At 58.1% G+C, this 19,503-nt stretch overlaps 1 protein-coding gene across 30 annotated transcripts in view; it reads right to left on the reverse strand.

Annotated features, from left to right (window-relative positions):
- The window catches only part of KIF1A (kinesin family member 1A), an 86,720-nt gene that overhangs the window by 42,916 nt on the left and 24,301 nt on the right, over window positions 1–19,503 (reverse strand). For 22 of the 30 annotated variants that reach the window (XM_074316210.2, XM_074316200.2, XM_074316274.2 and 19 more), the window contains exons 3-14: window positions 15,365–15,441; window positions 14,148–14,327; window positions 13,465–13,530; window positions 12,820–12,998; window positions 11,633–11,744; window positions 10,097–10,174; window positions 9,349–9,414; window positions 8,691–8,708; window positions 4,034–4,109; window positions 2,524–2,602; window positions 1,507–1,649; window positions 1,072–1,098 (exon numbers count right to left, since the gene is read on the reverse strand). In XM_074316210.2, the coding sequence (XP_074172311.2) occupies window positions 1,072–1,098; window positions 1,507–1,649; window positions 2,524–2,602; window positions 4,034–4,109; window positions 8,691–8,708; window positions 9,349–9,414; window positions 10,097–10,174; window positions 11,633–11,744; window positions 12,820–12,998; window positions 13,465–13,530; window positions 14,148–14,327; window positions 15,365–15,441 (1,101 nt within the window). The remainder of the gene's footprint in view (window positions 1–1,071; window positions 1,099–1,506; window positions 1,650–2,523; window positions 2,603–4,033; window positions 4,110–8,690; window positions 8,709–9,348; window positions 9,415–10,096; window positions 10,175–11,632; window positions 11,745–12,819; window positions 12,999–13,464; window positions 13,531–14,147; window positions 14,328–15,364; window positions 15,442–19,503) is intronic. The other 8 variants (XM_074316285.2, XM_074316283.2, XM_074316279.2 and 5 more) reach the window with 1 other exon arrangement.

Genomic DNA, 19,503 nt, shown 5'->3' on the forward strand with positions numbered 1-19,503 from the left:
TCCATGCCCTCTGCCCACAGTCGCACGGCAATGCCAGGCCCCTGGGCACCCCTCGCTCCACTCCCCTGCGTTGGGCCTGGGCCTCTCCCTCTCCCTGCGCTTGCACCAAAGCCCACACCTCCCAGGCTGCCTTGTATCCTCTGCACCTGAGCTGCCTGAGGTCCAGGGTGCCCTCCGCCCCCCACCTTCCCTGCACTTCCCTCCCTGTCTACTACCTTCACTGTCACTGTCCAGCGGTCCCCCTGCACCTGGGCCCTGACACTTAACCTCCTCTGCTCTGCTGTGGGCACCCCCCTCGCCTGGCCTACCATGCACTCCCAAGGTGTGGGGTCGGGCTGCGCTAACTGTCCAACCCCAAGGAGAAACCTGGAGGAGGGGTGAACTGTGGAACCCTCCAGGGAGCCCTTACACCTCCAGCCCCAAGAGATTGCTCTGAGCCTGGGGTCTCCTGACACTGGGGCACCCAGGGAGCCCCCAACTGCCCAAAGGCCCTCTGGGGTGGGAGGTGCCGGCCCTCCTGGCAGAAGCCAGAGTGGTGGCAAAGGGTCAGCATGGGGTACAGAGGGAGCCAAGGGCCCTGCAGCCCTAGGGGTCAGGGAGGCACCGAACTGTCCTGTCCCAGAAGCCAGGCCCAAGGCCAGCAGGCTGGGAGACACTGGCTAGGAGGACCTGGAGGCATTCAGACTCCTGGCATTTCCAGGGGGCGTGGCCTTGGGGTGTGGGGCCACAGGGAGGCCAGGATGGACCTGACCTTCCAGCACTGACACTGGGAGCTCACGGGGGTCAGAGAGCCTCAGCTCGGTCCCTTTCAGCCTGAGAAGGCCTTGGCTGCCCCTTGCCTCCCCGGTGCCTCAGTTTCCCATATAGACATGGGGATGTGACCCCAAATCTACCAGGAGGGTGCCTTTGAGCAAGAAGGCTGCTGTCCCAGACTCTACAGAGGGGAAAGGCAGAGGAGAGTGTGCACAGCCCTCCCACCGGCCCTGGCCGCACCCCGTCTGCCTGCGCCGCCCTACACCCCGCGGGCAGGACGAAGCAGGGATGCACAGAGAGCGGCAAGGGGATACACACATTTGGGTCCTCCGGGCACAGTGTTGGCTAAGGGGGAGGGAAGGTGTGGATGAGGGAGGAGAGACAGAGAAACAGAAGAACAGGTTTGTCTCCGCAGGGCCTCAGGCCAGGCATCAGGCAGGTGGCTGTGGGCTTCAGCGGGATACAGGGACCACCACGACCCCAGCACCTGGGGATAGCCAACGTGGCTCCCGGGGAAAGCACCTCTGGCCTGCTTGGGCCAGCACCAAACCCAAACCATGCAGTGCGCCCAGAACCCCGCCCTCTCACCCAGGGTGGCTCTGCCCAGGAACCAAGCAGGGGCTGAGGCTGTGGTGGCAGCCTGACCCACCCCACCCCGGTGGTGGCCCCAGGAGGGAGGCCAGGCTGGCCCAAGAGTTCCCTGGGGACCTGAGCTGGCCACCCTGCCCAGGATAGGCAGACGTAGACACTCACTGTCGGTGATGTCCCCGAGACCCTGTGCGTACAGCAGGTCCCGCAGCCGGGTCACCTCGTCCTTCAGCTCGCGGATCAGCTTGTTGTTGGGGTCCTCGTTGATGACAGCGTTACAGCGGATCTGCTTGGCCCGGTCGGCATACCTGGGCAGCAAAGGGCGCTGTGGGCTGTGCCCATGCCCAGCAGACCCAAGGGGCAGAGGCTCACAGCAGGGGGGGACCTGGGGGCTTTGTCATAGCAAGGAGTCACCCGCACTGGGGTCACCGGGGCCACTGGCCAGAGACCTATAGGTGGGATCATACGGCCCCAGCTCAGCTGCTTGGGGAAGCCGAGGCCCTGGGAGAAGGGAAGGTGTGGCATCTTCTCCCTGTAGTGAGGCCTTTGCACCTGGCCTGTGACCCCAGGGTGGAGGGAGAAGTGGGGGGAGGGAGGGAGAATATCCACGTGTGTGTGTGTGTGTGTGTGTGTGTGTGTGTGTGTGTGTGTGCCCAAGCCCATGCCTCACACAGCAAATGCCCACGCAGTTACACATGAGTGCGTGTCCCTACATGGGGACCCACATCCTTCTTTCTCTTTATTACCGGTGGTGCTTGGTCAAGAAGCCAGAGATGCTGACCCGATGGACTCGGCCCAGGCTCCCACCCCAGGACACCACCCTGCAGCCAGAGGGATGCTTAGGACACACCTGCACCTCTTCACTAATTCAAGACCCTGGGGCTCCCATGGCCAACAGATGGGTGCAAACTGCTCAGCCTACAAGCACAGCTCCCCCGGTCTTGTGCTGCAGGGGCCCCGGGCTGCTCACAGCCCCAAAGTGCACCCTGATGGGTGACGGGAATGGAACAGGGCCCATGAAGACCCAGGCACTTCCGACAGCCACTGGAGCCCCCAGAAGTCACAGATGAGACGGTCTCCCCAAAAGGCACCCCCCTTGCAGGAGTTCCTGACTCGGGCAGGGAGGGACTACTGCCACCCAAGCCAGGTGGGGCACAGGGCCCACCTCCGTCAAGGACACACCTCAGGGTGCTCAGGGTCTCGTCGTAGTTGATGTCCGCGGGGCTCAGGGCTGCCACCATTGCTGTCCTCGAGTTCCCACCTGTGAGAAGAGGCCGTGCTGGAAGGAGTGCCAGCCAACTGCCATGCCCTCCCCACTCTGTCCCCTCCTACATTTATAGCTGGAGAGGCTGAGGTAAACTGAGTCATGGGTCAACTGGGTAAACACAGACAGAGGGGCTCCGGCCTTCATCCCCGCACCGGGCACCTTGGTTATTTTTTCTTCTATCCAGTGTTTTGCTCACCTTTGGGGTCATTTGACAATCAGGCTTCCCCTTCCCCCTAATGAAGAAGTTGTGGAGGGTTTTACGGCATTTACTGCAAACTAAGGACTGTTCATGTTCAATACTGTTTTCTCTTTTCTCTCTCTCGTTTGGAATATTTTTCTCAATATTCACAGCCAGATTCCTGGCCCAGGCAGCGTGGATGCCAGCCTCAGGAAACGCACGCAGTGTGAGGTCACAGACTGTGTGACTTCTACTTGGAGGCAATTGATCGTTCCAGCTCCTAACCTTGAATACCAGATAGTCAGTCCTGTCAGGCTGCTGCCTGTCTATGCTCAGCATTCGGACAGCCTGTCCTGCTTGACCTCAGGGACCTGTATGTATCCTGGGGCCATGTTCCCAGGGTGCGGCCCCCATACAGACTGTGAAGTGACACTGTGAAGGACTTGGGGCCTGATGCCGAGCCAGGTACCAGGATGGGTTGTATGAGGGACTTCCCCTCCCCCACCCTCAGGCTAGGCCTGGGCATGGAGCTGTGAGGAGGGTTTCCTTCCCAGCCTGCACCTCAAGGAAAGGGACAGCCATTCCTGTGACACTCCTGTCCACTCTTGGGGGCCCACCTGCCCTGGAAGCTCCCATCTGCCCCCTCCAAGGCTGGTTTTGGCAGGCCATCTCAGCCATGCAGTCAAGGAAGGTCAGGGAGCCACAGTTGTCTATGTTCAGGTTGGCCTGAGACTCAGTTTACCTCCCTGAGCATCAGCCTCTCCAGCTGTAAACGTAGCCTGGAAGGATTCCCGAGGGTCTTTTTTAGGTGGGAGGCATTTCAGTCTCTATCTTCCCACCTATCTCTCATTGGTTCAAAACTCAGCCCGAGAGAAGTGACTTATAGCAACCCAACAAAGTAAGCAAGCAAACAGGGCTCCCCAGAATCATGGAGTCCTGGGGCCCTGCTACAGATGGGGAGACTGAGGCCGAGAAGGGTACTTGGTGTGGATGTCACAGACCTGAACCAGGGGCACCGACATGCGTGTATGTGTTCTGTGGCCCCATCGGTCATCGTGGTTCCCCACACATGCTGTTGTTAACCCTTTTCTGGTCACTGTCCCAGGCCCCCTGGAAGGATACCCAGGTTCACCTCAGCCTTGGCCCAGAAAGGGTAAGAGACCTCCTGGCAGTTGGGCGGGAAGATAGGACAGTGGCCCAGGGTAGAAGTTGGAACCCTGGGGATGGGCGAACCCGCCAGTCCTCACCCAGGTTTTCCCTGAGCAGCCAGGTCAGCACGGAATCTCTGTAGGGAATGAAATCTGTCTTCTTCTTTTTCTTGTTCTGTGGGGGAGGAACATGCAAGGTCAACCCTGAGCTCACGGAAGTGGAGGAGCAAGCACAGGACCTGCAGGGTGGTCCCCAAAGCCAAGGCTGCCACCGGGGGCAGGGCTGGGCCAGCTCTCAAGCTTCTCCCATCTGAACCCCCAGAAGCCACCCCCAGGCTCCTCGGGGACGGAATCGGGGACTTGCTAGCACATCCCTCAGGTTCCTCCCTGTCCATCCCCACTGTGTGTCTGGGCCACACAGCCGGGCCGGAGCCCAGGCATGCTGATATCTCTGGCCAGTACATCCTCCCTTCACTGTCTGAAGAACTGCTCTAAGCCCACGGCCCCCTCCTCAAACATGAGCAGTGGCTCTGCTGACTAAAAAGAAAAGGCCCCATGGCTGAATGTGGTATTCTGGGCCTCTGCCAGCACCTGCCCAGCTTACCTCTTCCCTTCCTTCTGCACAGAATTCCCCCGTCAAACTTCCTACTGTCCTTAAGAAGCCAGCTCACAAGCCCCTGCTTTAATTCCTGTTCCCCCCACCCTTTCCCTGAGAACAAAGCATTTTCCACATTCTGGCTGCTCTTGTGGCTCTTTATTCCTCTTTTAAGGTAAATTGAGGTCATTCAAATATGGACTGCAGCCTGTGTGATGGCTGATGGGAATTGCTTCTTGTAGACACTCTGTGACCGACTCAATGACTCCACTGATCATGAATATTCAGTTCCTTTTCCTTGTCTGCTTGTTTACGTATGTAATTGCTGAAGAAGTGTTTGTAGAGCACCTGCAATGCTCCGCATGGCCCCTGATCCCCAGCGCACCCTCCCATGGAGATGCACATAGGTGCCACACTGGGGTGGTGCCATTTCTCTGAAGGTAAACTCATTCGTCATTGTTTTTAGTCTGGTCCTCAAGAGGAGCTCCACTGGCTGTCAGGGGACATAAATTACGAACGCTCTGAGACACTGGACTAAAGTGGCTTTCAGAAACGCTGCTGTGCCAACTTCTGTGTGAGCAGGGTTTGAGAGCTCCCAGTCATTGGTGCAGGGGGCTTTCTTTTTCTCTTCTGGAAACTTGACTGGTGAAAAACTATTTCTACTTTGTGCTTTGATTATTTAATTCCTAAGGCTGAATCTGTGCCATGTCTGTCTTTGTTTCCACAGTGAATGCCCTACAATCACTCAGTTACTTCAGCCAGGAGCCCAGGGGACATGTTTGATTCTGCTGCTCCCTCACCAGCGCCCTTTCCTTCCACCCGCAGCCGCTGCTCAGCCCTGCTCCTGCATCTCCTAGAACCACCCACTGCTCTCCCTCTCGTCTGCCTTCCCAGCCTCCATTTCCACCTGGATCTTCGCAACACTGACCCCCCATTCTCTTGACTGCCACACCAGGCCATCCCACCCCCACTCTGTTCTTTCGCAGCAGCCTAAGGGAAACTGTTCTAGACGTTGCGAGCCCTGCTGAAAACCCACCCACTGCCTCCCAAACCACAATCAACTAGTTTCTGACAATGGACTAAAGACCTCAGATCAGGTCCCTGCCCATCTGCCGCCTCATCATCTATATGCCCCCATGTTCCCTGCTCCAGGTGGTTCCTCAATACTTTCTCTCTCAGTTCCTTAAAAAGTTCCTATCACAGCCCCTCACATAGTTAGTCCCTGGAATATTTCTTCACAGTCCCTCACACAGCTCATCACATAGTACCTCACACAGTTCCCACATGGCTTTTCACGCATTACCTGTGCCTTACTCACTCCCTCACTCAGTTCTCCACATAGTACCCCACACACTTCCTCACAGTTCCTCACACAGCTCAAGTTCCTCACAGTACTTCAGAGTAGTTCACACCATTGTCACAACTTGTCACACAATTCATCACAGTTCCACTCTCACAGTTCCTTCTACACTTCTTTGCACAGACCCAGCCAGGTCCTCACGCAGATCTCTCCACAGTCCCTCACACTGTCTACTGCAGCTCCACACACATGCCCCCCACCCCGTTCCAATGCAGTTCCTCCGACTTCCATACAGTTCCCCACACCAGGCCGCATACTTCCTCTCATGAGTCCACAGTTTCTCACATTCACACAGTTCCACACGCAGTTCCCACCGGTTCTCCAGTTTCTCATCCAGTTCTCATTCTTCCCTACAGTTCCTCACATAGATCTCTCCACAGTTCCTTAAACGGTTCCTCACATAGTTCCTTTCATGTCCTCACATAATTCTTCACACCACCCCTGACACACTTCCATAAATTCTCTACACAAATCCTCACACAATGCCTCACACCATCACTCAGTTTCCTCATAGTTACTCATGTGGTTCCCCCACACCATTCCACACAGTTCCTCACACGGCTCAGGTTCCTCAGAATTCTTCACCCAGTTCTGCACCGATTTCCTTAGTTTCTCACAAGTCCTCACACATTTCCTCAAATTCCTTCACAGTTTTCATCTCAGATCTGCTCATACTTCTTCTAAGACAGTTTCTCACACAGATCCTACACAATTTTCACACAGTTCCACACTCCTTCCCTCAGTTTCTTACAATTCCGCACACGTGACCTCGCAGTCCCTTCAAGTGTGTTACAGTTCTCCATGCATTTCCCCAGAGTTTCTCACAACTCCTCAAACAGTTCCTCAGAAGGTTCCTCACAAGTTCTTCACACACGTCCTCTCAGTTCCACACAGTTCCTCACACAGTTCATACCTCACATAGCTCACACGCATTTCCTCACAATTCTCCACAGTTCTCCACACAATTTTACACACATTTCTCTCACTTCCTCACAGTTCTAACAGCTCCTCACACACCCACAACGTTCTTCAGTTCCCGTTCCCTCATCACACCACACAGTTCCCCCCAATTTTTTCACACTTCCCCCACACTGTTTTACACACTTTGTCTCACAGTTCCACAAAGTTCTTCACACAGTTCCTCTGACAATTCCTTACAGATCCTCAGTCTTCCTCAGTTTCCTCACACATTTCTATACAGTTCCTCGTACTTCCTCAGTTACTCATTCCAGCATCCACACCATTCTACACATTCCTCACAATGCTTTGTGCACATCCTGTGACACAGTCTGCCGTGCCGTTCCTCAAGTATTTCCTCAGACAGTTCCCCACACGGCTCCCCACGTAGTTCCTCAGTTTCTTCGTTGCTGACATAGTTCCTCAGCTTCCTCCCTCAATTCCCACACTATCCCCACACCATTCATGTGCATCCTCTCAGTTTCACAAAGTTACTCACAAGTCACACAGTAGCTCACAATTCCTGTTTTTCACACAATTCCACCACACTTCCCACACAGTTCTTCAGTTTCTCACAGTTCTTTCACAATTCCTTCCATAGTTCCTTCCACAGTTCCACACACCATTTCACAAATTTCTCCTCACATTTCCATAGTTTCTCACTGAGCCCACAAATAGTTGTGAACAATTCTTCTCGCCATTCCACAGAGTTCTCACACAGTTCCCCACACTGTCACTTACGCTTCCTCATAATTCCTCCCACAGCTCGACACACACTTCCTCACACAGTCTTTACCTGATTTCTTTCCCGCACAGTCCGTCAGAATCTCTCGCACAGCCCTCCACACAGTTCCTCAGAAATCCTTCACACAATTCTCAGTTTCACACACTTCCCCTCCAAGTTCCACACAGTTCCTCACAATTCTTCACGCATTTCCACACAGTTCCCCGAGTTCCCCACGCGGAATGTCAAGCTTCCAACACAGTTCCTCACACACTTCCTCACAGCTCCCCGCACACAAGTCCCAGTTTCACTCACTTCCTCTCACAGTTCCACATAGTTCCTCATGGTCTTCACACACTGCCTCAGTTTCCTCACACACTTATCCATTTTAGTTCCCCACATCATTCTACAGTTCGTCACATAGTCCACACATTTACTCATAATTTTTCATACAGTTTCACATACATTTTCTCGCAATTTCTCACACAGTTCCACACCCAGCTCCTCATAATTCTCTGCAGTCCTGATACAGGCCATTGCAGTTCCTCATGCATCTTCCACAAAAGTTTCTCCTGGTTCCTCAAACAGTTCCCCACAGTTCCTCACAATTCCCCATATACCAATAGTTCTCCCTAATCTCACAGTTTCACCCATTCTCACGTTTCCCAACACAGTTCTGACACAGTCTCCTACACATGGTATTTCAGTCGCCCACAGAATTCCCACATTTTTGCCGCAGCATTACACATACATCCTCTCACAGTTCCCTACACAAGACCTCACAATTCCTCACAAGGTTCTTCAAATTCCACACACATGTCCCACACAGTTCCTCACGAGAATCACACAATTCCTACACACTTCCTCTCATGTTTTCTCAGTTCCTTACGAGGTCACTCACAGCTCCCCACACAGTTCCTCACAGCATTCTCTGTCCTCAGCATCTCACACTGGACTTCCCAACTACATGGCACAGGTGCCCGCACGTTGCCCGGCTGGCTCAGTGACGTCTACTGCCGAGACCCTCACAGGGAGGGCTGGAGCTCAGGGTGCTCTTTGCTCCTAGCCCCTCGCCTGCAAGGGTGAAGGCTGCTCCCTGGGACTGAAGCAAGCAGCTTACCTTATTGGGCCCAGAGTCCTGGAAAAGAAAAGACAGAAAGAGTCTGAGGACCTGGAGTAAAGCTGGGGCCCCAGGTGGTATGGGAAGGGGAGGATGGGCTGGCTCCAGAGGGCAAAGGAGCAGGAGAGGCCTGAGCATGTGCCAGGCATCCATCGCTCGCGACCTGGCCATCGCTGACCACCCTGAGCTGGTTCTGAGAGACAGATCAAACAATAGTGCAGCTTCTTGGGCTGCTGTCACCCACCAGTTCTTCCTCCCCACCCTCCAACAATTTCAGAGTAAGGTATGGTCTCCTGAGATTTGTCCCTTCCCCGGCTGAAGGCCTGGATGTCTTGGTGAGTGGGCAATGCTGCCTGTCTGGTGGGGGCCCATCAAATCCAGTCTCTCACCTCCAAGGGCTGTGGGCTTCCTTCTGGAGGATAGCCTGGGTTGGGCTAACTGAGGCCAGAGCTGACCACAGTCCTGCCCTTCCAGAAGGAAGCCAGCCAGCAAGGTCACCATAGCCCATGGTGACCGTCAAAGGGCCCTGTGAGGAAGGGGGCATACCCCCATTTTACAGGTGGGGAAACTGAGGCTCCAGGGAGTGACAGGGATCACTACTCCATCGATAGCCTAGTGATACCACATCTCTGGGATTTCCCTTCCAAAGCCAGCTCACCATTTCCGCCAGAGCAGAGATGACCTTCCCCAGTGTAGTCAAGGACTTGTTGATGTTGGCTCCCTCCTGTGTGGAGAAGACGGCCGGGACATTAGGAAGCTTCAGGAGCCTCTTGCTCCAGTGTGATCCCCTGGGGCCTGAGCCACGTGGTGTGGACTATCAACCCTCGGACTTCGGGGGGCATGGGAGGCTCTGGCAGGAAGCCGGTCAGAGTCCCACCTGGCCAGGCAGTTAGTGCAGTTTGTCCGGCATGTCTCCCCAGCTCCATTGGGATCCTAGTGACACCTCACATGCCCCACCTGAAGCGATTTCCAGAGCCCTTCCCACCCATCAGGTAGTGGTGGGGAACAAAGGGGGACTCAGGAAAAAAAAAATTTCTTCCTGACACCCAAGACTGCTTTGAGCCAGGGGGTCCCTCAGGACTGGCCAGCCACTCCTGCTGCTGCCTCGCAGCCTGTGATCCAGCGGGACAGTGCAGATGCCAGTGGCGAGGTGCTGTGGGAGACCGCGGAGGGCCCAGCTTTCCTGCCAGGTAGCTTCTGGCTGGGGGCCTCCTCCTGTCCCCACCCCACCCTACACCCCCCCAGGCTCACCCTTGGGAGTGGACCCAACACCTTCTCCAGCACCAAGAGGAGCCCTCCTGCCATGCCCACCCTGGAGCAAGCCAAGCTTGGAGGTAGGACCCTGCTGGTGAGTTGAGGTACAGGGAGCCTGCTGCTCTCCATGGACATGGTGGCCTAGCCCCTACCTTGAGACGTGTGCCCTTGGCTCCTGTGGAGTCAGCCCGCTCGCTCCCAGCCAGGTCCACCAGGCTGATTTTGCTCACCTGGAACGGCAAATGTGACAAGTGCAGAAGATGCCCCAAGGCCACGATGGGCACGGCCTCAAGGGTCTGCCTAAGGAGCCTGCCAAGCCCCTGACTGGGGGTCCAGTGGCCCCTACCCTGCAGAGCTTCCTTCTGGCCTGTTCCCAGCTCTTCCAACACTGCCTGAGGTTCAAAGCCACCTCCCTTAAGAGGCTGCACGCCCCTGCTCCCCAAGCACTCAGGGCCACAGCCATGGGTTCTCTGCAGTAGGCGCTATTCACGCGTGTGTGCATGGACTCCCCACGGTGCCTGTGAGTGTTTCCTATCACTACCACCCGTTTCCACAGACAGAGCCATCATCTGTGGTGGGGTTTGAACCAGGGTCCTGTGCCCCAGCCACACTCAGCTGCCTCATGAGGGTGCAGCTGCATGAGCTGGCTGGGCACTGGGCAGGGGGCCCCCACTGACACTCCCATGGCCTGGGGTGACAGCCACGCACGTCCTGAGGCTGAGGCTTTCCCCGAGCCACGGCTACTGCTGGCAGGACTAACTCAGATGTGAACAGCCTGCAGGGTGGGAGGAACATTAGGCAACTTGCGACCAGGCTGACACAGTTTCCTGCCCCCCAGGCTCCAGTGGGCAGTTGCAAACCTCCAGGAGGATGACACCTGCTGAGGTGACCCTGGCACTATCAGGACTAAATGACACTCGCTAACTTCCTCTGGCCCCTCTGCAGATCCTGGGGTGCTGCCTGAGAGAGCCTAGCACCTCAGGAGGTGTCTCAGGAGGAAGCCTGGATGTGGGTCGGGGGAGAGGGCACAGTTGGCGAAAACCCGATGCTGTAGGTCAGAGCAACTGACAAACGTGAGGAGGCGTGGACCCTGCCCTGCTGCCTCTCCTCAGAGCCCACGTACTGTGTGTCGGGATAAAGGCCCAGGAGAGGATGCCCCTGTCATGGTCCACTGAGAATGCCAAGGCGTGTGGGAAGAGCCTCTGAGGCTGGGGTGTGGGCAGTGCCCGCTTAGCACAGCTTCTCCTTTGTGTTCGCAGATGCCAGTGCACAGCAGGAGGCCCTGTGCCCAGCCCAGAGCCCCTGCACCCATAGGGTGCCCAGTCACCTTTGTGACAGGCACTCACTCAACCTGAGACCTCCCAGCCTTCGCTGCTGCCTTCCAAGGGATGCCCTGGCATCCTGGGCCGTGGGGGCTCAGCTGTGGTGCAGCCCTGGGACATCCCTGCCAGCCATCTGGCAGGAGGATGGTCCATGGCCCTTCCACACCCAGGTGGCACCAAATGCCAGGATGAGGTGGCTTTGCAGGCCTGGTACACCTCTCCCCAGGCCCACGCTGGGCTGGGGGTGCATAGTGCCTGGTGAGAGGATGCTGCCCTCTCCTCACAGGTCAGTGTGTGACTTGGTCGCCTCGTTCAGCCTGAGGGCCCCCCACCCAGGTGGCATCCACACACCAAGGCCATGCTCACTTTCTCTGTGGTGATGTCGGTCTCTGCATCGTGGCGTTTCTGGGTGAAGATGATGTTGAAGACAGCGTGGGAGCGACTGCTGGTCTCATTCATGTTTGTGGCGGCCACAGTCCTGGGGGAACAGAAGCCACATGTGGTTACCAGTCGCCCTGTAGTCGGCTATAAGGGTCACTGATGGTGCCAGCCCACTGAGCCAGGTCATGGGGTGTCAGCTTTCTGGGCTCCCAGGGCTGCCCTGCTGGTGGTGACCGTGCCTCCTGTCAGAGTGGGAGCAGGGCCCACAACCGCCAGTTACCGCATCCATTGTGGGACCCTCAGCCCCCAGCTCCAGCCTGGTACTCAGGGTGCTACTCCCGGGGGCTCAGCAGAGCCCAGGTACCATTCATTCAACTCGCTGGGATGTGGGAAGGTCCCCAGAAGAGAAAGGGATGCCCACCGTCCACTGCTCTGGGGAGGGCCAGCGGCACGGCCATGGGGGATAAGGCCACGACTGCCTGAGAGGAGATATGGAGTTGGTCCTGAGGCCACCGACATGCAGAAACCTTAGGGAAGTGTCCCCAGGCTCGGCTCCCCATCTGATAGCCCAGAGCACAGAAGGGCCTCATCAGAACAGCCCCCACAGGACCATGATAGGTGCCAGGCGGTGGTGACTGACACAGGGAGCCCTTGCCATCCAGGGAGTACCTGGGTAGCAGAGAGGGGCTGTTACCATGCAACCAGGGCAGACCCTTCCCGGCAGAGAGGCCCAGGGCAGGACAGCCAGAGAGACCCATTACTTACGGCCGGCAGTGCCTTGCAGCTGACCCTTCCCCTCAGGCCCCTGCCCAGAGCCCTGTCCACAGGGCTGTTTGCCCTCTGAGCAGGCGTGGCTGCACTTGTCTCCTGACCACTGGGATGGCCACCTGGGTCAGCTGCCACAGACAACGCCAGCACCTACCCCCCAGGAGGAATAGCTCCCCTGTAAGTGACACAGACTCCCTGTACAGGGGGAGCTGGAGGTCCCTCTTGGGCTGGCATGTGCTTTGAATGGCCTCAGGCGTGCCGAGCCCACACCTCCATGGGGACACCTGATGGACTCCATGGGGAGAAGACAGGTGCTGCAGGGCCCAACCTTCCTCTGAGAGGCTCGCAGAGTGGGGCATAGTGTGTGTGGAGGGCAGGGAGGATGGGTGTTACCCCACACACACCTGGCCTTGTTCCCTGAGTCCATGAGGTCCTGGATGTCATTGTAGGAGGTCACGGCCAGCTTGGAGAGGTCCTCCACGTATGGCCCCAGCAGCGGGTGCTCCCTCACACGCAGGTTGCCCTTGTTTTTGGGGTTCAGGAGGTCGCGGACACGCTCACAGTAAATCTCCATGTAACTGACCTGCAGGGCAGAGACATACCATCAGGGACCTCCAAGGTGGGTGCCGGGTTGCCATCAGGGACTCTGGGATAGGGAGTGTGGGTACCGCCCACTGAGTGGGAGAGGTATGCAAAGGACTCTGAACCCCTGCATGAGGGTATGCGTTGGGGTTGTCAGCCCATCCCCCCTGCCATGGCCACCTTGGGGACCCCTGGCCACAGTACGGCCCAGGCTATGCAGCTCTGAGGCAGAATGGCTGCTGTGAATCACCGGCTGAGCCGAGGACCACCCGTCGCTCCTCTGTGCCCTGAGCATCCTCGTGTCTGGCGTGGGGTGGGTATGGTGGCGTGATTGCACTTGCATGAGTAAGTGATAAGCTAAGGGCACAGACCATTGCGGGGACACACTTTACATCAGAAAAGCTTTGCCATCCATGCCTAGAGCCCCCAGCCATTCACCGAGGACCGGCCAGGTAGGGGTGCCCTACCTCCACAGAGTAGGACATGTTGTCATTGGTCGTATCATTGATTCGGGAGAACAGGTCCTCGCAGAGCTGCAGGGACCGAGGACACACAGTCAGACGATGAGAACCTGTCCCGCGAGGTGCTACGGGCGGTCTGCACCCAGGCTAGATGCTGCTCTCGCAGCCCCTCTCTCCCCTCAAAGTCCATCTTAAAGGCACTGAGAAGGCCTGCAGCTAAGAAGCTGCTCTCTTCTGCTTCTCTCAGGGGTCCTCCCCCCACTGATATCTGATCCTTTCCTATGGATCATCCGCTCACACTGGCCTACGCCTCATACCGTCCTCATTTGCCACAGACCACTGGGTATTCTCCACTGCCCTGACCAGCTCAAATCCAGAGATCCACCTAGGGGTGCTGGGCTGGGGTGGAGACCAGGGTCCCAGCAGTATCTGAGGTGCCCATGAGTCAGCCTTTAGTTAACCGAAGGCCACACTTGTCCCTGCCCCGACCATCAGCCCTCAGAGCCCCCACCAGTGGCTGTCCCAGCTGTCCCACGCTGGCGCCCTCCTGCCCTGATCCCACCCTCCCCCCAGTTTACCTTCCCTCCTGGCTCCCTTCTCTCTGGGGCTGCTCCCCAGGGGCACCCTGCCCAGGTCTCTGCCTGGGCTGGTGCTGCCCTGTGTGTCCTGCCACCCCCACCCCCACGTGCCTGCGGGATGATGCCTTGCTGGTCCTTCTCCTGCTTGCCCATCATGGTGTAGGATTTGCCGGCCCCAGTCTGGCCATAGGCGAAAATGCAGACGTTGTACCCCTCGAAGGCATGCTGCAGCATCTCCTCACCAATGTCCCTATACACCTGCTTCTGCGACGCGTAGTTGATGTCCTCGGGCTGCAGGACAAGAGGGGCTGCCACTGCGGGAGGCCGGGCGTCCCGCATCCCACGGTCTCGGGGCACCAGAGCCAGCCTATGGGGAAGGACACCTGCCCCGCCGCCCACTCACAGGCTCCTGGGAGAAGGGACAACATCCTGCCTGGGGGACAGCTTCCTGAGAAGGGCGGGGAGGGAGCCAGGGAGGAGAAGGGCAGTTTAGCAGAGGGAACAGCATGTGTGAATGCTCAGAGGTGGGAGTGTGTGGTGTGGTGCTGAAAATCACGGCTCAGTGTGGCAGCTGTGGGAGGGAGCAGAGGCGGGGCTAGAGAGGGGCTGGGCCCAAGCCCAGGGTCCCCTGGGCCAGGCTGTACCATCTGGACACTGTCCTGACGATGGCAGCAGGTGGGGCTGGACATCAAAGTGGAATGGGGAGCCCTGGCGGCTGTTGTGGGGGGTGGGCAGTCAGAGATGTAAGCCAGGGTGGGCACCGGCACTGGGGTCGGGGGACAGGATGCCTTCTAGAAGGAGTCAAGGGCTGGGTGATGGGCAGAGCTGGGTGTGGATGGCATGGGGACAGGGGGTGGGGGAAAGGTCCAGGGATGCCCCAAGGTTCTGGGGGAAATGGAGGCTGAGGTGCTGCCCATGGCAGGTGAGCTGGTAGGACACCAGGGAGCCAGATTTAGCTGTGGACATCTGAATTTGGGAAGTCAGAGAGGGAGATGTTGGCGGGCAAATGCATGTACAGCTTGGATGCTGGGAAACTGCCCACAGTGAGCTCAGGCCCCCTGACCCTGCCTCAGCTGGGACAGTGCGTTTCACAGCTCAGGGTGAGTTTCGGCACACAAGACAACTTAGGAAAGCAGGCCCCTCCCCACAGAGCCTCATACCTGTCCCCTCCCCCGCCTCCCACAGGGCCCTGCAGGGCAGAAGGGTGGTCATCACCCCATTTAGAGAGGAACATGCAGATCAGAGGCTGAGGGACTGGCCAAGGGCCATGTAGGGCCACACAGCGAGAGGGGCTGAGTGGCCCTCCTCCCCTGGGGCCCCAGACTTACCGAGGTGTGCGACCAGTAGGAATAGTCAAAGCTGAAGCTTTTGGGTGTCTCCTTGGGCTGTTTGGGGTTAACGATGGCTGTGGGGAGGGGAGGGGAAGAGGCACCGTGGTTAGTGCTGTGCTGAGGGGGCCAATGGACGCATGAAACACGCCCACCAGAGAGGGACCCCAAGGCAGGGAGGCGTGTCCTCAGAGGCCTCTGGCCCCAGACAAGCCGGCCCCCCAACGGGAGCGGCCCCAAGTCCAGGCAGACAGCCCGCTCTGCCCCGTCTGTCTGTGGACCCTGCTGCCCCCCAGTGACCCTGAGGGTAGCCGGAGCCGTTCCCTCCTGCAGACAGGGGGTCAGACGAGCCTACGCCCACCTCTCGTCACAGCCTGCTCACCCCCTCAGCCCAGATCTTTAAGCACCTGCTCTGCATGCACATGCCCTGGAAGTACCCAGAAGGCTGGGGTATCCCATCACGGCCGTGGCCCTGCTTCTTTCAGGCCATCAAGCCTACATGGTCTGTCTGTGCACTGTGTGGGCCCGGGGCACACGGGCTGTCCCACCGCAGGGACAGTACAACTCATTCCTCTCCTGTGGGTACGCTCATGGGCCCTACAGGACTGTCCCCTGCACAGGTCGCTCCCTCCCTCCTCCACCGAGGCAGTGCTCTGCTCATAAAATATCAGTTCATCAAACTAGGAATGAGGCCATAAATGCACGATGTTATCACCCACCGCCAGCGCCTGCTGTTTCCCAAGAGACCCCCCACCCCAGTCCACGGCTGCTTTGCCCCAGGCCTGCGGGAGCCCTGGCCCCAGTGTTTCCTGGACCTGGGCCCAGCAGGCGGCTTGGTGGCCAGGCAGGCGGGACCTCCGCCCCTGCCCCTGTCAGGCTGCCCTGCTAATTGTCCGTGATCTGAACCCCAAATGACCATGTTGCTAGAGGCCCCTGAGGCCCCCGGAGGCTCCGCCTGGCTGGAGGCAGATCCCTCCCTGGTTTGCACGGCCACCAAGAGCTCAGACCAATCCTGTCTGGGAAGGGCTCCAGGTCCATGTGGGAGGCCGCTGCCCCACCATGTTGTCCCATCTGAGGAGGCGGCCCCTCACTTACCACGCCCCCATGTTTGGGGATGGAGGCCATGGCTGCCCACCCCTCCACTGGCTTTCCTCAGAGGCCGTGGGCTGGGGGCTTCACCTTCCTGGGCACGGCACAGCCTCCAGGGCCCCACACCCCTGCCCCGCCAGGTGACCTGTCACCAGCATCAAGAGAACTAGACCCTGCCCTGTCATGGTTTGAATTATAATATAGCCCTCAAAATTCACATGTGCAAGCCCTAAGCCCTAGGACCTCAGAACGTGGCCTTATCTGGAGATGAGGTCCTTGCAGATGTAACTGCTTATAATGACATCACACTGGGGTCAGATGGGCCCTAATCCAACATGACTGGTGTCCTTATAAAAGGGGACATTTGACACCAACACGCACACAGGGAGCAAGCTATGCAAAGATGGAGTGATGTGTATACCAGCCAGGGGACACCGCGGATTGCAGCAGCTACCAGGAGCTGGGAGGGGCAGGGAGCCCACCCCCACGGCCTCAGAAGGAACCAGCCGGCCAACACCTTGCTCTCGGGCCTCCTGCCCCCAGTGCTGATGTTTAAGCTGCCCAGGCTGGAACTTAGTTATGGCAGCTCTGGGACGCTGACAGTCCCATCCTCGCCAGGCTTCTGCAGCTGCCCCAGGCCCAGTGGCCATTTGATCCGGCTAAATGTCCTGCTCACAGCACAGCACAGGTGTCACCTGAAGCCCTGTCCTCAGGGGTGACCTGGCTTTGGGCCCCGACCCTGGGCTTGAGGACTTCTGGGAGATGACCCGGCACCCTTAGGAAGCCACAGGATGGAGCAGGTGACTGACCATCACAGCCCTGTCCTCAGAGCCAAGAGGACATGCTGCCTCCAGGAGCACGGCCCAGAGGAGAGCGAGCTGGCCTGGGGACAAAGCCACCGGAACCCCAGGTGCAGATAATGGCAGTGCCATAGAAACAACAATCGCAGTACCTCCTGACACAGGCAGCCTGGGTTGGGCCCCCGCCAGCTCTGGCAGCAGTGACGGCAGGGCCCCCGGCTCACCCCACCAATGCCCCCCTCTATCTCCTGTCTCCTCACTGCCCTGCAGCATGGCCAGGGTCCCGGGACAAGCCTAGATCCCCCACCCCCAGGTCTTCAGGCAGGCCCAGCCCCCCACCTGCTCTCCCACCTTTGCTCTCTGAGCAGGCCTGACCCCATGCCCCACCCCCATCCAGCCTGCTCTCTTTTGTCCAAACGACACTTGCCCAGCCCCAAGCCCTGACCTGTACAGACAGTGTCCTGGCACTGGGTTGTTTGCCACATACCCTGTATGGACCATAGCTCCCTGAGGTGGGAGACCCCCAGGGACAGGGCACAGGTGTGGCTCAAGGAACTCTGGGTGGGCAGGGGACAGGCAATGGCACAGGTAAATGAGAAGGGAGTTGGCCATGAGGAGAGCCCATCGTGGGGATCACTGGGCAGAGCCGCTCCAGCCCTTGGGACCTGCCCCCACCGCTCTCTTGGTGCCATGGTGTGGCTGACCCCTGGGGGGTCCTGTGGTATCTGAGAAATGCCCTCTGTCATTACAGAGGGTATCCTGAGGCCCAGAGGGGACTCACTCTGCCCAGGTCACAGAGCGTACAACTGGACTGGAGCCCAAGGTCTGCCCCAGGCCTGGCTCTCCACCAACGCCTTCAAGCCCTCAGGGCAACGCGCCAAAGCCAGGGCCGGATGGGGACTCCCACCCTCACCATCAGCCTGCTGTGCACCGAGAGGAACTCTTTTGCTGGACAAAAGCCTTCCCTTGCAGGGTCTCGGGTTCTTCCTGTGTGGGTTGGAGGAGGGAGGAGGAAGAATGGGTCCTTTGGGGCTTGTGAGTTGATGACTCTGGGCCCTGAGAAGCCCCTGAGCCCCCTCCACCCCTGCCTAGGGCAAGTTGCCCAGGGCTCTGCAGAAGCGAGCAGAGAGGCCAATATCCTGAGGGACAAAGATGTGAGCTCAGGGGCACCAGCTTGAAGAGGGAGGTGAACAAGAGGAAAGGAGCTGAACAGAAGCCATTTTCTCAGCCTGAACGCCCTGCGATCATGAGTGTTACAGCGAGGGACACACACTGCCTCCCGCACAGCGGCCTTCCAGGGAGCCTGCTGTTAAACGCATGGTAGCACGAAACCAGCCATGGGGAGAGCCTACACTACAGAGATGGGCACAGACGTGTGGTTGGTGGGCGGGGAGGAGTAGGGAGGGGGGAACTGGTTTACCAGCAGGCCACTGCCCCAAACCTGCCAGATTTAGGAGGTGGCATAGATGAAACAGAGACTAAAACCGCAGCGGGGTTCCGGGAACAGTTAGCTCGATGTCCACCCGTCTGACACTTGGCAGTCTGTACTAACCTTCCAGTGAGCCCACACGAGACGCCCCTTGTCACCCACTCCCCACCGATAATCTAATCATCTCATGCGCCCCACCACACCTCAGCAAAATCTCTGCCCCATCTCTACACCCTACTTAATTCTATGGGGCGTGGCCCTTGGCACTGGCCGGTCGAGTTCCATCTCATTACTCACATGTGTGCACCGCCCATCTGCCCACTGGAATGTCACCCCTGAGGGCAGGAAGAGCCTCTGTCCTGCTCCCGGGGCCCGATGCCCAGAGTGGAGCCTGGTACAAACTCATGCCTGGCAAATGTTTGCCGATGATGCGAAGGGACCCCATCTCCACCTTCTTCTGCCTGTGCAGCCACATGTGGTGAACTTCACAGAACTGTCCTCATCTGTGCTATGGGAACAGTCCTCGTCCCTGTGGGACTATAGGGACAGTAGACAAGGTCACCACTGCGACCTCTGCAAGCAGACAGCCCACCTCAACTCTAATGGGTGGGCCTCCAGGGGGAGAGGGCAGCTCAAGGCCTCTGAGCTGTTGCTGGACAGTGCTGTCAAGAGCACCAAGGGCGTCTCAGCCTGATGCTAGCCAGTGACAGCAGGCCCCCAGTGACCATGGCAGAGGCTGCTGTGCAGGGCCTTGCTGGCCTCCTACAGCCCCTCCTTCAATATCATGGGTCTTGAGCCATTCTTTTAATAAAGAGGCCTAC

The sequence above is a fragment of the Rhinolophus sinicus genome, chromosome 17 (genome assembly GCF_057876585.1).
Source record: "Rhinolophus sinicus isolate RSI-liver-muscle chromosome 17, RSI-T2T, whole genome shotgun sequence".
In the NCBI taxonomy this organism is placed as follows: Eukaryota; Metazoa; Chordata; class Mammalia; order Chiroptera; family Rhinolophidae; genus Rhinolophus; species Rhinolophus sinicus.